The 17,184-nt window shown below is 36.4% G+C and overlaps 2 protein-coding genes across 2 annotated transcripts; both read left to right on the top strand.

Moving 5' to 3' along the window:
- Positions 1-64: 64 nt before the first annotated feature.
- LOC110634958 (uncharacterized) lies at positions 65-10,796 on the top strand. The gene is made up of 9 exons (XM_021784113.2): positions 65-372; positions 1,427-4,458; positions 4,540-4,626; positions 6,386-6,538; positions 6,900-7,063; positions 8,962-9,109; positions 9,186-9,308; positions 9,826-9,913; positions 10,427-10,796. Exons 2-9 carry the CDS (start codon positions 1,684-1,686, stop codon positions 10,618-10,620), a joined length of 3,732 nt encoding a protein of 1,243 aa, XP_021639805.2. The 5' UTR covers positions 65-372; positions 1,427-1,683; the 3' UTR covers positions 10,621-10,796.
- Positions 10,797-13,816: 3,020 nt separating this feature from the next.
- On the top strand, positions 13,817-16,790 carry LOC131175468 (uncharacterized). Its single transcript, XM_058139866.1, has 4 exons — positions 13,817-14,121; positions 14,163-15,372; positions 15,450-15,457; positions 16,580-16,790. Exons 1-4 carry the CDS (start codon positions 13,817-13,819, stop codon positions 16,788-16,790), a joined length of 1,734 nt encoding a protein of 577 aa, XP_057995849.1.
- The last annotated feature ends 394 nt before the right edge of the window (positions 16,791-17,184 follow it).

Genomic DNA, 17,184 nt, shown 5'->3' with positions numbered 1-17,184 from the left:
AATAAAAACAGTTGGGGCAATCTAGTAACTTAAACAGTTTCCTTTCGACTAGCCTATTAGCAGAAGAATTTATCGGCAGAGAAGAGCGTGTTAGAAAAGAGAGAAATGCTGTCCTAAAAACTTTGAAATTCGCATCAATAGAAGTTTAAAAAGAAGAAAAAAGGAGAAGAATCAATTATGAAAGAGGTAGAAATTGAGGGAAAATGAGAGAAAATATGAGGGTGAATGAAGAGGTATATTTATCTTACTTTGATTTCAGCTTAAACAGCGACTCTTGTTTATATACAATAATTGCTTTCGGTGGTTCACGGAATCCTTCTTGAACCAAAAATTCATACTAGCTTCAATACTTAGCGTTTCTCTTCATTTCAGGTATATGTTACTTTTTCTTTCTTATTTCTACAAGTTCTTATTGTGGATTTTTTGTTGATTAGCCATTGATCTGTGAGATGTACTGTATTTTTTTTATTATTAGCTTCGTTTTAGGAGCCATATGTTTTTTTTTTTATTTTTTTATTTTTTTTAGGTTCTGGTAAGTCAACGAAGTATGTGTATAGGTGTATGCAACTCTTTTGCTTACTTTTTGATCGATTTTTGAATTATAGGTGATTCTGTTGCTAGGAAACAAATGGTGGGAAATTGTTTGTTCTTAATATTTGTGATTGTGATCATAGAGGTTAAAATTTCAGTATTTATCATTATCAGACTTCAGCTTTTATGCCAGTGTAGAATAAGTAGGTGTAATTGTTCATCTCTTTGATTGTGTATAGGAGTCAAGGAACATGCTGTCCAATACTGCATTGGTCAGTCAGTACCTGTGGTTTCATGTTGCTTTTGGCTTGTGGATGCACTTTATTTTCTGTCGGTGTGTCTTTTGTGCTGACTGCTCAATTTGGTAAAATGTCATGACATGCACTAAAATGTGTGAGTTTTAAGATTTAGCGGTAATTGATAGGCAGAATGATCTACTTGGCTCAATAGCAGAAGATAAGTTTTATAAAGCAAAGTTGCTCAGATTTCCAATAGTTAATCATGCTTCCACCATCTGGATATCTGGTCAAAGTAAATGGTGATATGTCATATCATTGCTTAACTTGCTGGCATCCAGCTTGATTAGGTAGTATTTGTGGTTGGAACGCCTTGATTTTGGGTCTTGATGGCTTGTTTGCTACCTCTTATTATTGCTTAAATGGATTTTGTAGCTCATATTTGGGGTATTTTTTTTAGACTTGTGCGTTTAAGTTGAATCATCTGAATTTTTTCAATATTTGATGATGCAAGCAACCGTAATGTGTCTTTGATTTACTTCTTGGTTTTCTTACTATTAGTAGTTCTGTGTTCTTATGAAGCTTTCTTCATGAGTTTTGTCATCCCTGCAAGATATTATGGTTTATAGATTATTGACTTCTTTGAGTTATGATTGCAGTCACACCTTACGATATTTAGAGTTGCTGTTGAAGCTATTGAAGATCTCTTAAAGGGTATCTGGACCTGGAAAGTGACAGAAGCTTCTTACCTGTTTCAGTATTTTTGGGCAAACTCATCTTTTCTGCATCTCATTGTGGTTACTGACCTTGCATGCGGGCAAAGTTTGTAATTTGGTATGTATTTGATGGGCTGTTCAAATGCATGTTTCATTTAATCTTCATTGCATTGGGGTTAATCCCAATCACGTCAATTTAAATGGAGAGAAACCTGAACAATATTAAAATGGAACAATCAGACATATGTAAACAATTTCAATACAGTTCCAGGGAATCTGGACATGAGGGATTCCCACCTGCATCTCAAGCATTTATGCTAGATGCTACAAGCAGCAGAAATAATAATATGAGACTTCCTGACCGAAATGTATCAGAGGTTAAACCTGTACTCAACTATTCCATACAAACAGGCGAGGAGTTTGCTTTTGAATTTATGCGTGACCGAGTTAATCATAAGAAGCCTATTATCCCAAATGCTGCGGGTGATCCCAATAATGCAACAGGGTATATGGAACTAAAAGGCATTTTAGGCTTTAGTCATACAGGGTCTGAAAGTGGATCAGATATATCAATGCTCACCATAGTGGAGAAAGGTCCAAAAGAATTTGAAAGAACAAGCTCATCTTTGCATGAGGAGAGAAGCAACTATGGGTCAGTTCAGTCAGTACCACGAACTTCATTGGGTCATGGAAGTCAAGGACCTATACAAGGTTATACCTCCTCAGGAGCGTCTGACAGCTTGACTGGAAAGATGAAAGTTCTCTGCAGCTTTGGTGGAAAAATCCTACCTCGTCCTAGTGATGGAAAGCTCAGGTATGTTGGAGGTGACACACGCATTATACGTATAACTAGGGACATCTCATGGCAGGAGCTTAAGCAGAAAATTATATCGATATATGACCAAGCACATGTGATAAAATATCAACTTCCTGGAGAGGATCTTGATGCCTTGGTTTCTGTTTCATCTGATGAGGATCTGCTGAATATGATGGAGGAATGGAATGAAGTTGAAGGTAGAGAAGGATCACAAAAGCTTAGAATGTTTTTATTCTCCATGAGTGATTTAGATGATGCTCAGTTTGGCCTGGGTAGTGTGGAGGGTGATTCTGAGATTCAGTATGTAGTTGCTGTTAATGGCATGGACGTGGGATCCAGAAAAAACTCGACCCTGCATGGTTTGGAAAGCTCTTCAGGAAATAATTTAGATGAGTTAGATAGACTAAATATTGACAGGGAGATGAGTAGAGTTGCAACTGTCTCAGTTGGAATCAGTGCTTCACCATTGACTGCTCAGCCCTTTCTTCAAAGTTCCTCCAATGCCTACGAAACCCACCCACAGTTTTATCATGGCCAGTTGATGGATCACAGAGAAAATGAGCAGTTCCTGCTGCACAACCATCACAATTCTTCCAATTATGCTCCTTTTGAAGAAACTGCTCATTCAGTGCCGCTCCATGGGCTTATAAATCAACAAGTAGGCTTGAATGAAGGACGTCCAGGTACCAGCTTTCAGGTGCATAATTCACAGACATTAGTGAAGGAGGAGAAGCCAAAGCTTGATGGTTCAGTTCAGCAAGAGAGTGAACCTGAAAAAATTCATCCTGTAGAAAAAGTTTATGCTGTTCCAGTTGATGGAGCACCAGTTGGAGTTGTACCGCAAGGGCATCTTCATTCTCTGCCCTCAAAAAATGAGGGAAGGTATCTAGAACCTGAAAAGGTTTCTTCTTCTGTTGATGCTGTGAATTCACTCCAGGTTCCTAAATCTAGTGAAGATGATCAATGTTCCACATCTGATGGTACATTTGGTCCAGTCCATGCTGATTCTGCTTCCAATCTGATTGATTTGAATTACTTTGAACCACCAGTGCCTCCTCAGAGAGTTTATCGTTCGGAACGAATACCACGAGAGCAAGCGGAGTTGCTGAATAGGTTATCAAAGTCTGATGACTCTCTTGGTTCTCAGTTGCTTACTTCAATTGCAGAATCTGTCGAAAAGTTGCATCAAAGTAATTTTGCTTCCCATTCGGAGCACTCCACATCAACTTCAAAAACATCATATGCAGACACTCAAACCATCAATAATGGACTTGCTCAACTTCAGAAGTACAAGGAGTTCGCTGATGCAGTGTCTCAGATGAACAAAAATTTTTCTGATTCTGAAGATGTGTTGGACAGGGATGGTGTTCTTAAGGCCAACTATGATAAAGATTACACTACAGGTATAAATAAGAAACACTTGATTGAGGAAATGGGAGAAGCTGGATCTGGACATCTTGCTGTGCGGCAAGTAACTGGTGTCATGCCTCGGAAGGATCCTGCATCTAATCTTTCAGAGCCTAAAAAGGTTGAGACAACTGGCAAGGATTTCACTGGTAAAAACAATCTTGGACCTTCTCAGCCATTTTCTGGGACAGAGAGCTCAACTAAAGATGTCTCAAAAGGTATAACCCTTACTGGTGTTCCAGCAGCAAAGCAGGCAGACATCAGTATAGATATTAATGACAGATTCCCCCGTGATTTCCTTTCTGAAATATTCTCCAGAGGGATACCTGCTGAGGATACATCTGGCGTTAACCCAATTCACAAAGATGGAGCTGGCGTGAGTGTGAACATGGAAAATCATGAGCCCAAGCGCTGGTCATATTTTCAGAAGTTGGCACAGGAAGGGTTTGTTCAAAAAAATGCTTCTTCTACTGACCAGGATCGTCTTGGTACTCCATCTGCAATTTCAAAAGCTGAAGAAGGAGATCAGAAATCTTATCATCGAACACCTTTGACAACTGATGGAATGTCAATAGACCATGAGTATTCCCAAATCAATTTTGGTGAAGACATTAAGAAAAATTTACCAGAAATGGTAGGAGCTGAATCTACTATGCTTTCAGATTTTGTTCATTCTCCAGTGAAAAACAGTGAAAGTATGCAATTTGATGTTATGATGGAGAACCTAAAGTCACCAGATTCATGCTATGAGGTATACTCTCGATGGTAATTTGACCTGAGAAATCATTTCCTGGCCTGATAATTGAATTTCACTTTACATTGATGCTTGTAGGGTGCTGAGTTGGAAAGTAGGAATGCTGGCCTACGCCTACCTCCTCTTGATCCATCTCTGGTAGATTTTGACATCAATACTTTTCAGGTATGATTCCCGTATATATGAAGTGTCCTTACCTCCATAGAAACCCTTCTCTTTCCTCTTTCTTTCTCTCACTGTCATATTTGTATGAAACCATCTTTAGTTGTGGTTAAAATGTTAATTCATAGAAGTTTCAAATTTTACTGAGCTATTGAAGGAAAATGACAATTGATTCAATTCAGAAAGTGAAGTGCTCTTCCTGAGTCTTCCTTCAATTATTTTCTTCCTGAGTCATGTTATCTGCAAACTCTGTTGCAAATGCTGATAGATTGAAACTAGCCCTTGATTTTATCAGCATTATGGGTCTTCCAAATGGACTGTTATCTCATTTTTAGAAAAATCATGGGATCAAAATGAGTATATTCAGCTGTGGGTTTCATTTTATTTCACATTATCTATCCTTTTCTTTCTTTTTCTAAAATCAGTTTCAAGTGAATAGTTTAAATATGCATGTAGGAAGAAAACAGCTGAAGTAGTTGTTCTTCATGTCAGGCTAACTATTTGTATCATGCTGATACAAAACCCTGTTCAATTCCAACTCAAATACTGGTGTACTATATATATATGTGTCTCTGTGTGTGTTGCATTAATTAGGTATCAAATATGAGTTTCCAAGTTATTAGCTACTGAATAAAGTACAATGGTCTCTTCAACAATGATTTTGAACATTTGGGAAAACGTCAAAGTTAATTTTGGAAAGATTGTTGGGAATGTCCAGATTCAGCAGATGAAAAACTGCAATGAAAATTTATACCCTGTGATAGAAAGGTAAATTTCTTCTGTAGAAAAACCTGGCCAAGTTCCCTCCTAAGCTCGCAACAGCTGAGTTAGTTTTGCCCTTCCCTAATAAGTTGCTGCAGCTCATATCATTCTCTGAGTATGGTGGTGTTTTAGAAGGTGAGTGGAGTGCAAATTTGAAAGGAAAGGTGAGGCGAGGAATCATAGGTTTATCTAGCTGTGAACCACTCATTGATTGGAAAGAAAGAAAGGAAGCAATTATGATTCATGATATTTTCTTGTGTAGCTTGATTGGAAAGCTTTGTTGGTTTATCAACATTATTAACGTTTTCTGAGTCATTTCCTTCTGTTTATCCCAGGACAATCTGGGTGCTTTACTAGTATAGAAGAGGGCATAGAATTAGAAATGGGCTTTCTCTTTATGTGCTGCTTTGGTTTTTGATTGTCCTGTAACATTACTGAATTTATTTCTCTTGATTCAGTTTTCCTCTCATGATGCTGCAGCAATTTGTCTTCTTGATTTCATTTGTAAACCAGTTGCTATGAATTGTGTGTGTATGTTTGCGTAAGGAGATTTATCTACTTGTTCAACTGAAGGATTTATATGTGAATGAGGCAATGAGTCTTGGGAGACAAAAATCTTACTTGCCCTTGTGTTTTTAACAGCATTTACTTATTTCGTGTTACATCACATAAACTCCTCCTTTTGGATTCAAAAAATTGTGCATTGCCATTGAAGAAATTTTTAATCTTCTTACGATTTAGTATCTTCCATTCAACGCTATTTCTTTCCAAATCAGTGGTTGCATAATTTGACACACATAATTTGACACACAACCACATGCGCACAAAAAGAAAGCATTGGGTTTCTGTGATACACATGCAGAACCTGCATATAGATAAGTTTGCATTGATCTTACTACTTGCTTTTGGTCTTTGAATCTGGCAGTTTCAACATAATTTTACTTGTTTTTAACCAAAGCAATATGTCTGCTCAGTTCTTTTATTTGGATATGTAAAGCAGGTCATAAAAAATGAAGATCTTGAAGAGCTGAGAGAACTGGGTTCTGGTACTTTTGGGACTGTATACTATGGAAAATGGAGGGGATCAGATGTTGCCATTAAGAGGCTAAAGAAGATCTGTTTCACTGGTCGCTCATCAGAGGAAGAGAGATTGGTACCTGTTGCTCAAATCTAGAGATGCATTCACATTTTATTCCTAAAAATAACTATTTGCTACTTAGCTAAATGTGAACCATTTTATCATACACAATCCATCATTGATAAAAAGCCTAGCAAGGAGAAAATATTGAATAAAGAATTTTAATTAATAAATAATTGTTTCTTGCTTTTGATTCATCGACTCTTGTATCTTTTTAAATAAGTCAGTCAATAATAAAAAAAAGGAAAAAAATGTAAAACTTGTCTTATTTTGTTTCAGTTGAAGTATATTGTTTAATATTAATATCCATTTTACCTCTCCCCCTTTCTCGTCTTAATGTGATGTCTAGTAATCTATATTCATTTTTAATACTCAGACATTAGAGTTTTGGAAGGAAGCTGAAATCCTTTCTAAGCTTCAACATCCAAATGTGGTAGCATTTTATGGCGTGGTGCAAGATGGACCTGGAGGGGCTTTGGCTACTGTGACAGAGTACATGGTTGATGGTTCTCTTAGGCATGTTTTACTTAAGAAGGACAGGTAAATGCTGAATTTATAATTTTATATAGTTCTTGAATTTCACTTTGGCATCTTCTGGCTCAAGTTAAATATATATTTTTTTTAAATTTTGACCAAAACTTTTAATTTTGGCAATTCTAGCCTGATTTGAGAAATTAGTTTCAGTTTTAGCCAATTGATCAAAATTGAAATAAGGAAAAATATTTTGTTACGAATTGGAAATTAAAAAAAAAATTTCCCTTTTGTCACCCTCTCTTCCCCTGCCTTTCGCGTCTCTCTCCCTGTAGCCCTTTCCTCCTTTCTATGCCCCTCCAACCCTGGGGAACCTGCAGCTGGTTTTGGCATTCATATCTCCTCTCTTTTCTGATGGACAATGCTCAAGCGCGGCAGATTCATCTGAACCAGTGGTCCTCCTTCCAATCTGTTCAACATTTTCCCACACAAATCTTTGTGCCCTGGCCTTGAATTGGTTCTAGAGCCCGAGCATGCAATTGAGGATGGATGCCAATCAAGGTTTTTTAGAGAATGGATACCAATCTATTCGTCCTCATTTCAGTGATCCTCTTGCAACCCTGGACCTCAAAACTTAGGCAAGTCTTGGGCAGCCTATTACTCCAGAATCAGTCAAGTAAAAGCGCAATCCCATCTGGCTGAGCATATATTCCCCTACAAATTCCATGAAACTCTACTAACTTCGAAGGTTTAAGCCTTGGGCACTTGGAGTGAAGTATTTCCACTTCTGGCCATGCATCCCTAACATTGAGTCAAACACATAGTTACCAGATTTGTGGTACACTTATGTCCCAAATCGCTGGGGGTTGCGATCCGGGTCGTCAAAATAGGAGTTTTGGTCAAAAAGAACCAGAAGAAAGGAAGGAGTATAAGGAAAGGAAAAAAGATATATGCAGGAGAAAAGAGCGACGGAGAGAAGAACCAAGAAGCAGCAGCAGACTCTTTTCGTTGGGGTACTTGATTTTTCTTTTTTCTTTTTTCTATGTTAGTGGGATTAGGTGGAGCCTTTTATCTTAGTAATATACAATAAATACTGTTGAGTAATTTATTGGCAGATAGGTGAGAGTTATAGAAAATATAAATATTCTTAATTATATTTTTAAATTATTTAAAATTATATTATTTTAATAACAATAATGAAAAATCACTTAATTTTATTTCATATTAATTAATTAATTATATTAAGTAACTTATTTTAATTCTTTAGAAATATAATATGTTAAATAAAATTAAAAAAAATGAATATGCTACATAAATATAATTCACATAGTGTTCCAATTAAGCCTACCTCCACATATCCTATATTTTTTTAGGTGGCATATTGCATACCATGTACCACGATCTGATAGTATTGCGTTCTAGGTAACTGTGGTCGAAGTCGAACATCAAGAATTAATTATTCAAAGCAATTGCAATCTAGCAAACGAGTCTATATATGTAGCATGGCTGATTTCCTTGGGGGAGAAGAAAGACAGAGAAAAGAGGAGATTTTTTTTTCTTTGTTAGGGTGGTGGTAGAGGAAAGGAAAAATTATTATTTTACTTTTTTTTTAAAATTCCAATCAGTAATTATATATTAATTTTTATCTGTTGGCTAAAACTGAAAGCAATTCTCTAATTGGGCTAAAATTGTTAAAATTAAAAAGGTTTGGTCAAATTGAAAAAAATGTGCTAAAGTTTGGACTTTTTTTTGGGCATTAGACCTAAAATTTATAAATTCTGTAAAGATAATTGTGGCAGCATTAGAAGTTTTGTTGCAAAAAATCAACGAAGAATCTGAAGTGCAACACTGAAAGAATTGTGGATTTTCATTTTTTTTTTCAGAGTGCTTGGTAGTTTGTAATTTCATGTGGAGGTAGTTGATGCACTGATTTTCTGTTGCTTGTCTCTTCCAATCTTAACTTGCAGGTATCTAGATCGTCGGAAGCGGCTACTAATAGCTATGGATGCTGCATTTGGAATGGAATATTTGCACTCAAAGAATATTGTGCATTTTGATTTGAAATGCGACAACTTGCTTGTGAACTTGAAAGATCCCCAACGACCAATTTGCAAGGTAATTTCTGATAGGATCAAGAGAAAATCTCATCAAATATTTGGCAGTTTTGTAAACTATTTAATGGATGCCCCAGGTTGGTGATTTTGGCCTGTCAAAAATTAAGCGAAATACCTTGGTTTCTGGAGGTGTGCGAGGAACTCTACCATGGATGGCACCAGAACTGCTAAATGGTAACAGCAATAAGGTCTCAGAAAAGGTAAAGGTGTCTGTCTGATATATATTTTCACAGTTGTACATAAGGAAACTTTTTCTTCTTATATGGTTTTTTATAAGAAGATGCTCTACTATGGAAGTGTGGTAGGTTAGTAGGGAAAGGAGGGAGAAGGGGAAGGGGAAGGCTAAGAACGTGGAGAGAGGTAGTATCAAATGATTTACAAGTCTTGGATATTGATATGGGTTTGGTGTCTGATAGAGTTGAATAGCGAAAAAAGATCCATATAGCTGACTCCAACTAATTTGGGATCAAAGCTTAGTTGTTGTTGTTGTTGTTGTATGGTTTTTTAATAGTTTGTCAAGAGGCTCTAGTAAAGAAAAATTGCTAACTAGTGTAAGTTTTAGAAATTTTGTGTAAGTTTTAGAAAATTTGTCCTGCATATATAATCTTAATGAAGAAATGAAATTTGACTTTGGTTGATATAGGGTCATTATTTCTCCTTTATTCCATGACTTCTATCCCTTAAGTTTTAGGTACTGATATATCTATTGATCCTCAGGTTGACGTTTTCTCCTTTGGAATTGTCTTGTGGGAGATCCTCACCGGTGAGGAGCCGTATGCCAACATGCACTATGGTGCTATCATAGGTGCGATACTCTTCATCTTCTCTCTGCCTGTATCCCATGATTATGACATGATTCTGGAATTGTTTGCATACTGAAACAAATCGAACCAACTCACAAGGATTGTGGGTATTCAATTTTTATTATTATTATTTTTTTTAATTTAATAGAGATCTAATAGGTTGAGTAACAACTGGTGGGCTGCATAGTAGGAGATAGCTCTTTGTCTAACCATAAAGGCTATAAATCTCAAAATGACTAAACAGAGAGATTTGAATTAGAGACCTTGCTCTATTTACATTTAAAAGGAGGAGGAAACCAAAAGTACTCTTTGATTGATCAGTTACTTGTTAGTTGGCCTAATATAAGTTTTTGTATAGCTAGTCACGCAACATGTGTTTGTTAACAAATTTACCAAATGGAACATGTGAAAAGCCAAGGTTTTCCAAGGAAACCGGATGTGCATAAGTATCTGCTTTTTATGTAAAAACTGTCTAGTTGCATATAAGTTGGTAAAACGCTTTCCTGATTATGCAGGAGGAATTGTAAATAACACATTGAGGCCAACCATTCCAAGCTTCTGTGATCCTGAATGGAAAAGGCTGATGGAGCAGTGTTGGGCCCCTAATCCTGCAGCCAGGCCATCCTTTACTGAAATTGCCGGCCGATTGCGAGTAATGTCGACAGCTGCTGCCCAAACTAAAGGACACAGTAACAAAACCTCAAAGTGAATGTGACGCAACACTGGCAGTCCATTATTTGAGGATTGCATATATTTAAAAAGAAATTAAAAACTTAATTATTTTGTCTCATTATATTAGGTCTATAGATTTTAATTGTAATGGTTTTTGTTATTTGAAAAAGAAATTCAAAACTTAATCATTTTGGGTGTTTTGTTTTCTCGTTATGCAAGGTGTATAAGGTTGTTTTCTTTTTTTTTTTTTTAAATATATTTTGTTAGGGGTTTTTGATGCCTGTATAAAAGCATTTTATTGATTAGTCAAATTAAATTAATGATTTCTTTTTTTGCTATTGAAATTTTTTTAAGAGAATAGAACGGTTAAAGATTTAAATACCGACATCTTATATTATAAAACAATCACTCAATTAACTTATGATTTGATGAATGAGATTAATCTATTATATGTCAATGATAATGTATTTCTATATTTATAATATTTTTATATATATTTTTTATTTATTTACCTCTTATTAAGATTATTTTAGTAATCTATCTTATTTTATAATAGTATCTTAGTTTTTTTTTTTGAAAAAATAATAGTATCTTAGTTATTCGGATAAAATCGTCAAAATAATTTTTAGTTATAAAAATAAAAACAAAAACAAAAACAAATACTTGTGGCACTTTAGCAAATAAATATAAAAAAGCGAGACGATCTGGTAACTTCAATCAATCCTTCTCCGTTGAGGATCTGTTTAATATTATTCATCGGATTATTATTAAGAAAATTTATTTTTTAAATATATTATTTAAAAAGTATTAAAAAATAATTTAAAATTAAATTTAATAAATTTTAATTATAAAAATATCAAAATAATAAAATATTTTTTTAAAATTATTTTTTCAATAATATTTAAAACGATATTTATTCCGAAAGAGAACTCTAAAAGCAATGCGAAACAGGCACTTGGTAACAGGCGAGTTTTGTTAGCGCCAAGCGTCCGACATGGTAAAGCAATTTTATTTCATGAGTACTGTGACAAAAGCATAAAGAATCAAATCATCAACGAGATAGAAAGTGAGGGAGAATGGGGGAAAGTAAGCTAGAAAACAGAGAAATGATTTCATCTCTTTGATGCTGCACACAGTCTCTCCTTTATACAGTAGTTGCTGCTGGTGCCTCACGCAATCCTTCTTCCATCAAAACTTCTAATTGCTCCAACACACAGTTTTTCTTTTGCTTCAGGTATATGTTTTCTACTAATTTATCCCATTTTCGTTCTAATTTTTTATCTTATTGGTTACAATTTGACTGTTTTTCCATAGATGATCTTGTCTTTAGCTACAGCTTTCATGCTCAGTCTAGAGTTGGCAGGTGTGGTTGTTCATGTCTTGATTACTCGGTGTTACGGCCGCAAAGTTAAGAACTTCTCGTTTTGTTTGCCTTGTTATGTGTGGTACAGAATTACCAAATTTTGGTAAAAATATGGCGTGACGTGAACTAAAACCTGTCAACTGCAAGATTTAGTAACTGATAAGTCAAGTGATCTATTTGCTTGGCACAATAACACGAGAAGTAACACAACTAAATGTATTTAAATAATGTTTCCCTGCTTTTTAATGTTTTTCTATCCTTCCTCAGTTTTGACTACTTGCAGCATATTATGCTTTTAAGATTCTAGACTTCCGTGTTCTGATTGCTGTCGCTCCTTACCAAATTTAGTATTGCTGAAGGGCTTGGATATTTTTTAAGGGCAACTTGAACTGGGAACCAACTGAAGCTTGTTTCCTGTTTTCATATTTTTGTGGGCAAATTCATCTTTTGAGTCTCACTGTTATTACTGACTTTTTCTGTGGGTGGAGTTTGTAATTTGTTATATATTTTAGCGCTATTTTTATGTCCGTTTCATGTAATCTTCACTGTGTTGGGGTAAATCCCAATCAAGTTGGTTTAAATGGAGAGGAATCCAAACAATATCACAACAGAACGATCAGATACACATAAGCAATATCAATACAATGCCAGGGAACCTGGACGTGAAGGATTCCATCCTGCATCTCAAGCATTTCTGATAGACCCTACGAGCAGCAGAAATACTAATGTGAGACTTTGTGACCTAAATGTTTCAGAAGTTAAACCTGTACTTAATTTCTCCATACAGACGGGTGAGGATTTTGCTCTTGAATTTATGTGCGATCGAGTTCATCATCAGAGGCCTCCTATCCCAAATGCTTGTAGTGATCCTAATCATGCACCAGGTTATATGGAACTAAAAGGTATTTTAGGCGCTAGTCATAAAGGGTCTGAAAGTGGGTCAGATTTTTCAATGCTTCCTTTAGCAGAGAAAGGTCAAAACAAAATTGAGGGAACAAACTTCTCTTTGTATAATGAGAGAAGCAACTATGGTTCAGTCCATTCAGTGCCACAAACTTCATCAGAATATGAAAGTAGAGAATTTGTACATGGTTTTACCTTCTAAATGGCCTCTGATAGCTTGTCTACCAAGGTTCTCTGCAGCTCTGGTGGTACAATACTGCCCTGTCCTAGTGATGGAAAGCTTAGGTATTTTGGGGGTGAAACACGCATTATAAGTATATCAGGGGATATTTCATGGGAGGAGCTTAAGCAGAAAACTTTAGCAATATATGACCTTGTGTTATAAAATATCAGCTTCCTAGAGAGGATCTTGATGCCTTGGTTTCTGTTTCATGTGATGAGAATCTGCAGAATATGATGGAGGAATGGAATGAAGTTGAAGATAGAGAAGGATCACAAAAACTTATAATGTTTCTGTTCTCCAGGAGTGATTTGGAGGATGCTTAGTTTGGCTTGGGCAGTTTGGAAGGCGATTCTGAGATTCAGTATGTAGTTGCAGTTAATGGCATGGACCCGGGATCCAGAAAAAACTCGATTGTGCATGGTTTGGCAAGCTCTTTGGGAAATAATTTAAGTGAGTTAGATGGATTAATTATTGACACAGAGACAAGTGGGGTGGCAACTGTCTCTCTTGGTGTCAGTACTTCACCATTGACTAGCAATTTCCATTCTGCCCAACCAATTCTTCAGAATTCCTCTAGTGCATATGAAACGCATCCACAGCTTTATCATGGCCAGATGATGGATCATAGAGAAGCTCAGCAATTCCTGGCACAGTATCCGAACAATTCTTCTAATCACTCCCCTTCTGAAGAAATTCCCTATTCAACCTCTGTTCATGGGTTTATGAATCAACAAGGAGGTTTAAATGGAGGAAAGTCATGTAGTAGCTTTCTGGGGCAAAATTCAGAGAATAAAGGAAGCAAAGCAGAAACCTGAAGGTTCAGTTCGGCATGAGGTTGGAATTGAAAAAACTCATCCCCAAGAAAAGGCTGTTCCAGTTAATGAAATATCAGTTGCAATTGCTGCACAAGAAGATATCCATTCTCTGCCCTCAAAAAATGAGGGAAAGCTCCCGGAATCTGAAAATGTCTCTTCTTCTATAGATGCCCTTTATCAGGTGCAGATTTCTAAATCATGTGAAGATGATCAATGTTCCACATCTAGTAGTACGTTTGGTCTGGGTGGTGCTGATTCTGTTTCTAATTTGATAGATTTGAGCTACCTCAACCATCTGTAACTCCTCAGAGAGTTTATTATTCAGAGAGGATACCCCGAGATCAAGCAGAGCTGATGAATAGTTTATCAATGTCTGACAATTCGCTTGGTTCTCAGTTTCTTATTTCTCATTCTCATTCTGATATATCTGAACAGAAGACAATTACAGAATCTGCTGAAAAATTTATTCAAAGTAATCTGGATCTCCATACTGAGCACCCTGTGCCAACTGCAAAACCATTGCATTTGCATATAGATCCTCAACAAATCAATAATGGACTTGCCCAACTCCAGAAGTATAAGGAGTTTGCAAATGCGGTTTCTCGGATGAATAAGACACTGTCTGATTCTCAAGATATTCTGCAGAATGGATTCAAGCTAGCAGCTCCAAATCATGTGGATGATAAAGATTCTGGAAACAGAGATGCTATGCTTAAGGCTGACCATGATCACACTGTAGGTAACCAGAAAAAATTCCTGGTTGATGAAACTGGAGAATCTGGATCTTGGAATCCTGCTGCATCTCAAGCAACTTCTATTGTGCACCTCAAGGATCCTGTGACTGATCTCCCAGGGCCTAAATTGGGTGAGATAGCAGGCAAGGATTTTGCTAGTAACAATCTTGGACATTCTCAGCCATTTTCTCTGACAGAGAGCTCAACTAATGATATTTCCCGAGGAATACACCCTGTTGGTGTTTCAGCAACAAAACAGGCAGACATCAGTATAGATATTAATGACAGATTCACTCGTGATTTTCTTTCTGAAATATTCTTTGGAGGGATACTTACTGAGGATAAGGCAGGTGTTAGTCCAATGCACAAAGATGGAGCTGGCATGAGTGTAATCATGGAAAATCATGAGCCTAAGCACTGGTCATATTTTCAGAAATTAGCACATGAAGAGTTTGTTCAAAAAGTTGTTTCTCTTATTGACCAGGATCTTCTCGGTACCCCCTCTATACTAGCAAAAGATAAAGATGGAAATCAGAAGTCTTATCATTTTGTACCTTTGAGAGCAGATGGAGTTACAATGGGCCATAAGTATTCCCAGCTCCATTTTGGTGAAGACATCAATAAAAAAAAATTGGGAGGAGCTGATTCCACAGTTCATTCAGATTTTGATCATTCCCAGGTGAAGGGCAGCGAAAATCTGCGGTTTGGCCCTATGATGGAGAATTTAAAATCTCCTGCGTCACAGTATGAGGTATCTTTTCTGCATGATAATATGGTTTGAGAACTTCCTATCTTGCTGACTAAAGTTCATGTTATTGATGCTTTTAGGGTGGGAAGTTAGAAAACAGGAACATTGGCCTGCCTCCTATAGAATGAATTTACTAGTAGAAAGAACCTTTGATCATTACAGTGATGTGCGTTAGAGAAATTGTGTTTCTTATAATGTTTGTAAGAATTTTTATCGTTCATGAAGTCTAGAAGGGAAATTTATTTTTTGGTCCCTGAGTTATGCAATAAATAATACAGAAATAGTTGATTTAGTACCCAACTTTTGATTCCATTGAATGGCTTAGTCCTATTAATTTTTTTAAGTATATTCAGGTATATTCCATTAGTCAAACAAGTCAAATGAGAAATAAATCTTTTGTTCCTATAATACCCCCCATCTCTATCTCCTTTTTTCCCCTTCTCCCCCTCTTTCCCTCCTGTTTTTATCCCTCCCTACCCCTCAGTTGCTGTCTCTCTGTTGAGTTCCAAATGAGGATTCTTCTGGGCTCGGAGAAGAGATTTGCCTCATGCAATTCATTATATCCCTCCAAAACCGACTCTGGAGGCAGCAAGAGAAGAAGCTAAGCTTGTTATCTTCTCTGCCATGATTCTCTTTTCAAGAAAACAAGGCTCAAATCCTTAAACCTAAAGACATTGATATTCTCATCGTAAGTCTCTTCTCTCCAACACTATCTCTGTCTGTCATGATCATTAATAAATACAAGCTCAGAAAGCAACATAAAGAGCTTTAATCTTTCCGGCTTGGGGGCAGTGCAGGGGTAATCTCCATCGACCTAGCTCACAATCTTCTTCAAGTGCATCCAAAATTCAAATGCAGTTATGTTTAGCACAGAGATCATAACACCAAATTGCTACCAAGGAAACGAGTGAGCTATGCTTCTTCCAAATTGCCTCTTTCGCGTGGGCAGTGCAGCAATTCTCGCATTGAACCACAGGTCTTAGCGCTGGAGAGCCGAGTACTAGCTAGTCCATGTGGTTTGAACTCAGAAATGAGCAGATGAAAAAGCTTACCGCTGTGTGTATGAAGAGGAAGATAAAGAAGGGATCAATCTATGAAAATATTTGATGGCCGCAGCTGGTGAAGCCTTAAAATCAAACATCATGACTATTGGGCATCTAGTCCTTTCAGCATCTGAATAGATCTTGTTTTTGTTCCCTCTCATTGGCAGGAAAATCTTTAACCCAAAAGGGAAGCCATATATTCCCAATTTCAAGCAGGTTTTTGAGCATTTCTGCATCCACACAGGTGGGTTTGCATTTATAGATGAACTGCAAAAGAACTTTCAGCTATCTGCAGAGCAAGTTGAGGCTTCAAGGATGACACCACGCTGTTTTGGGAATACCTCATCTTCATGGCAGATGAGGCATCTCAAGAATTGAAAGGGGTATTTTGGTCTTCTCTTGTTGAATTAATGGCAAATTTACTTTAAAATGGATGAACTTATTTGTTGACAAAACCAATAATCAGGGGTTAAATAAACTATTTCTGAAAAACTAGAGATGCAAGTGTTAGCTATGGCATAACTCAAGGACCGAAGAATAAATTTTCCTTATTAGAAAAGCTCCATTGTTCTTTTTGAGATAATTAATGCTGTTATGAATCATTTCATTCCGTTTAACCCCCAGAGAATTTGGGATTCTATTTGAATGGCATAAAACTTGTAGAAAACAGAGAATTTGGAAAATTTTCTTTTATATTTCTTCGTACTAAAATGATTTACAAGCATTCTAATTTATATACAAAGGTTAGGACTAACTAGTAAACTAATAATAA

This window comes from Hevea brasiliensis, chromosome 17, assembly GCF_030052815.1.
Source record: "Hevea brasiliensis isolate MT/VB/25A 57/8 chromosome 17, ASM3005281v1, whole genome shotgun sequence".
Taxonomy (NCBI): Eukaryota; Viridiplantae; Streptophyta; class Magnoliopsida; order Malpighiales; family Euphorbiaceae; genus Hevea; species Hevea brasiliensis.
The sequence above is the reverse complement of the archived record's forward strand: the minus strand, read 5'-3'. Positions and strand labels throughout refer to the sequence as shown.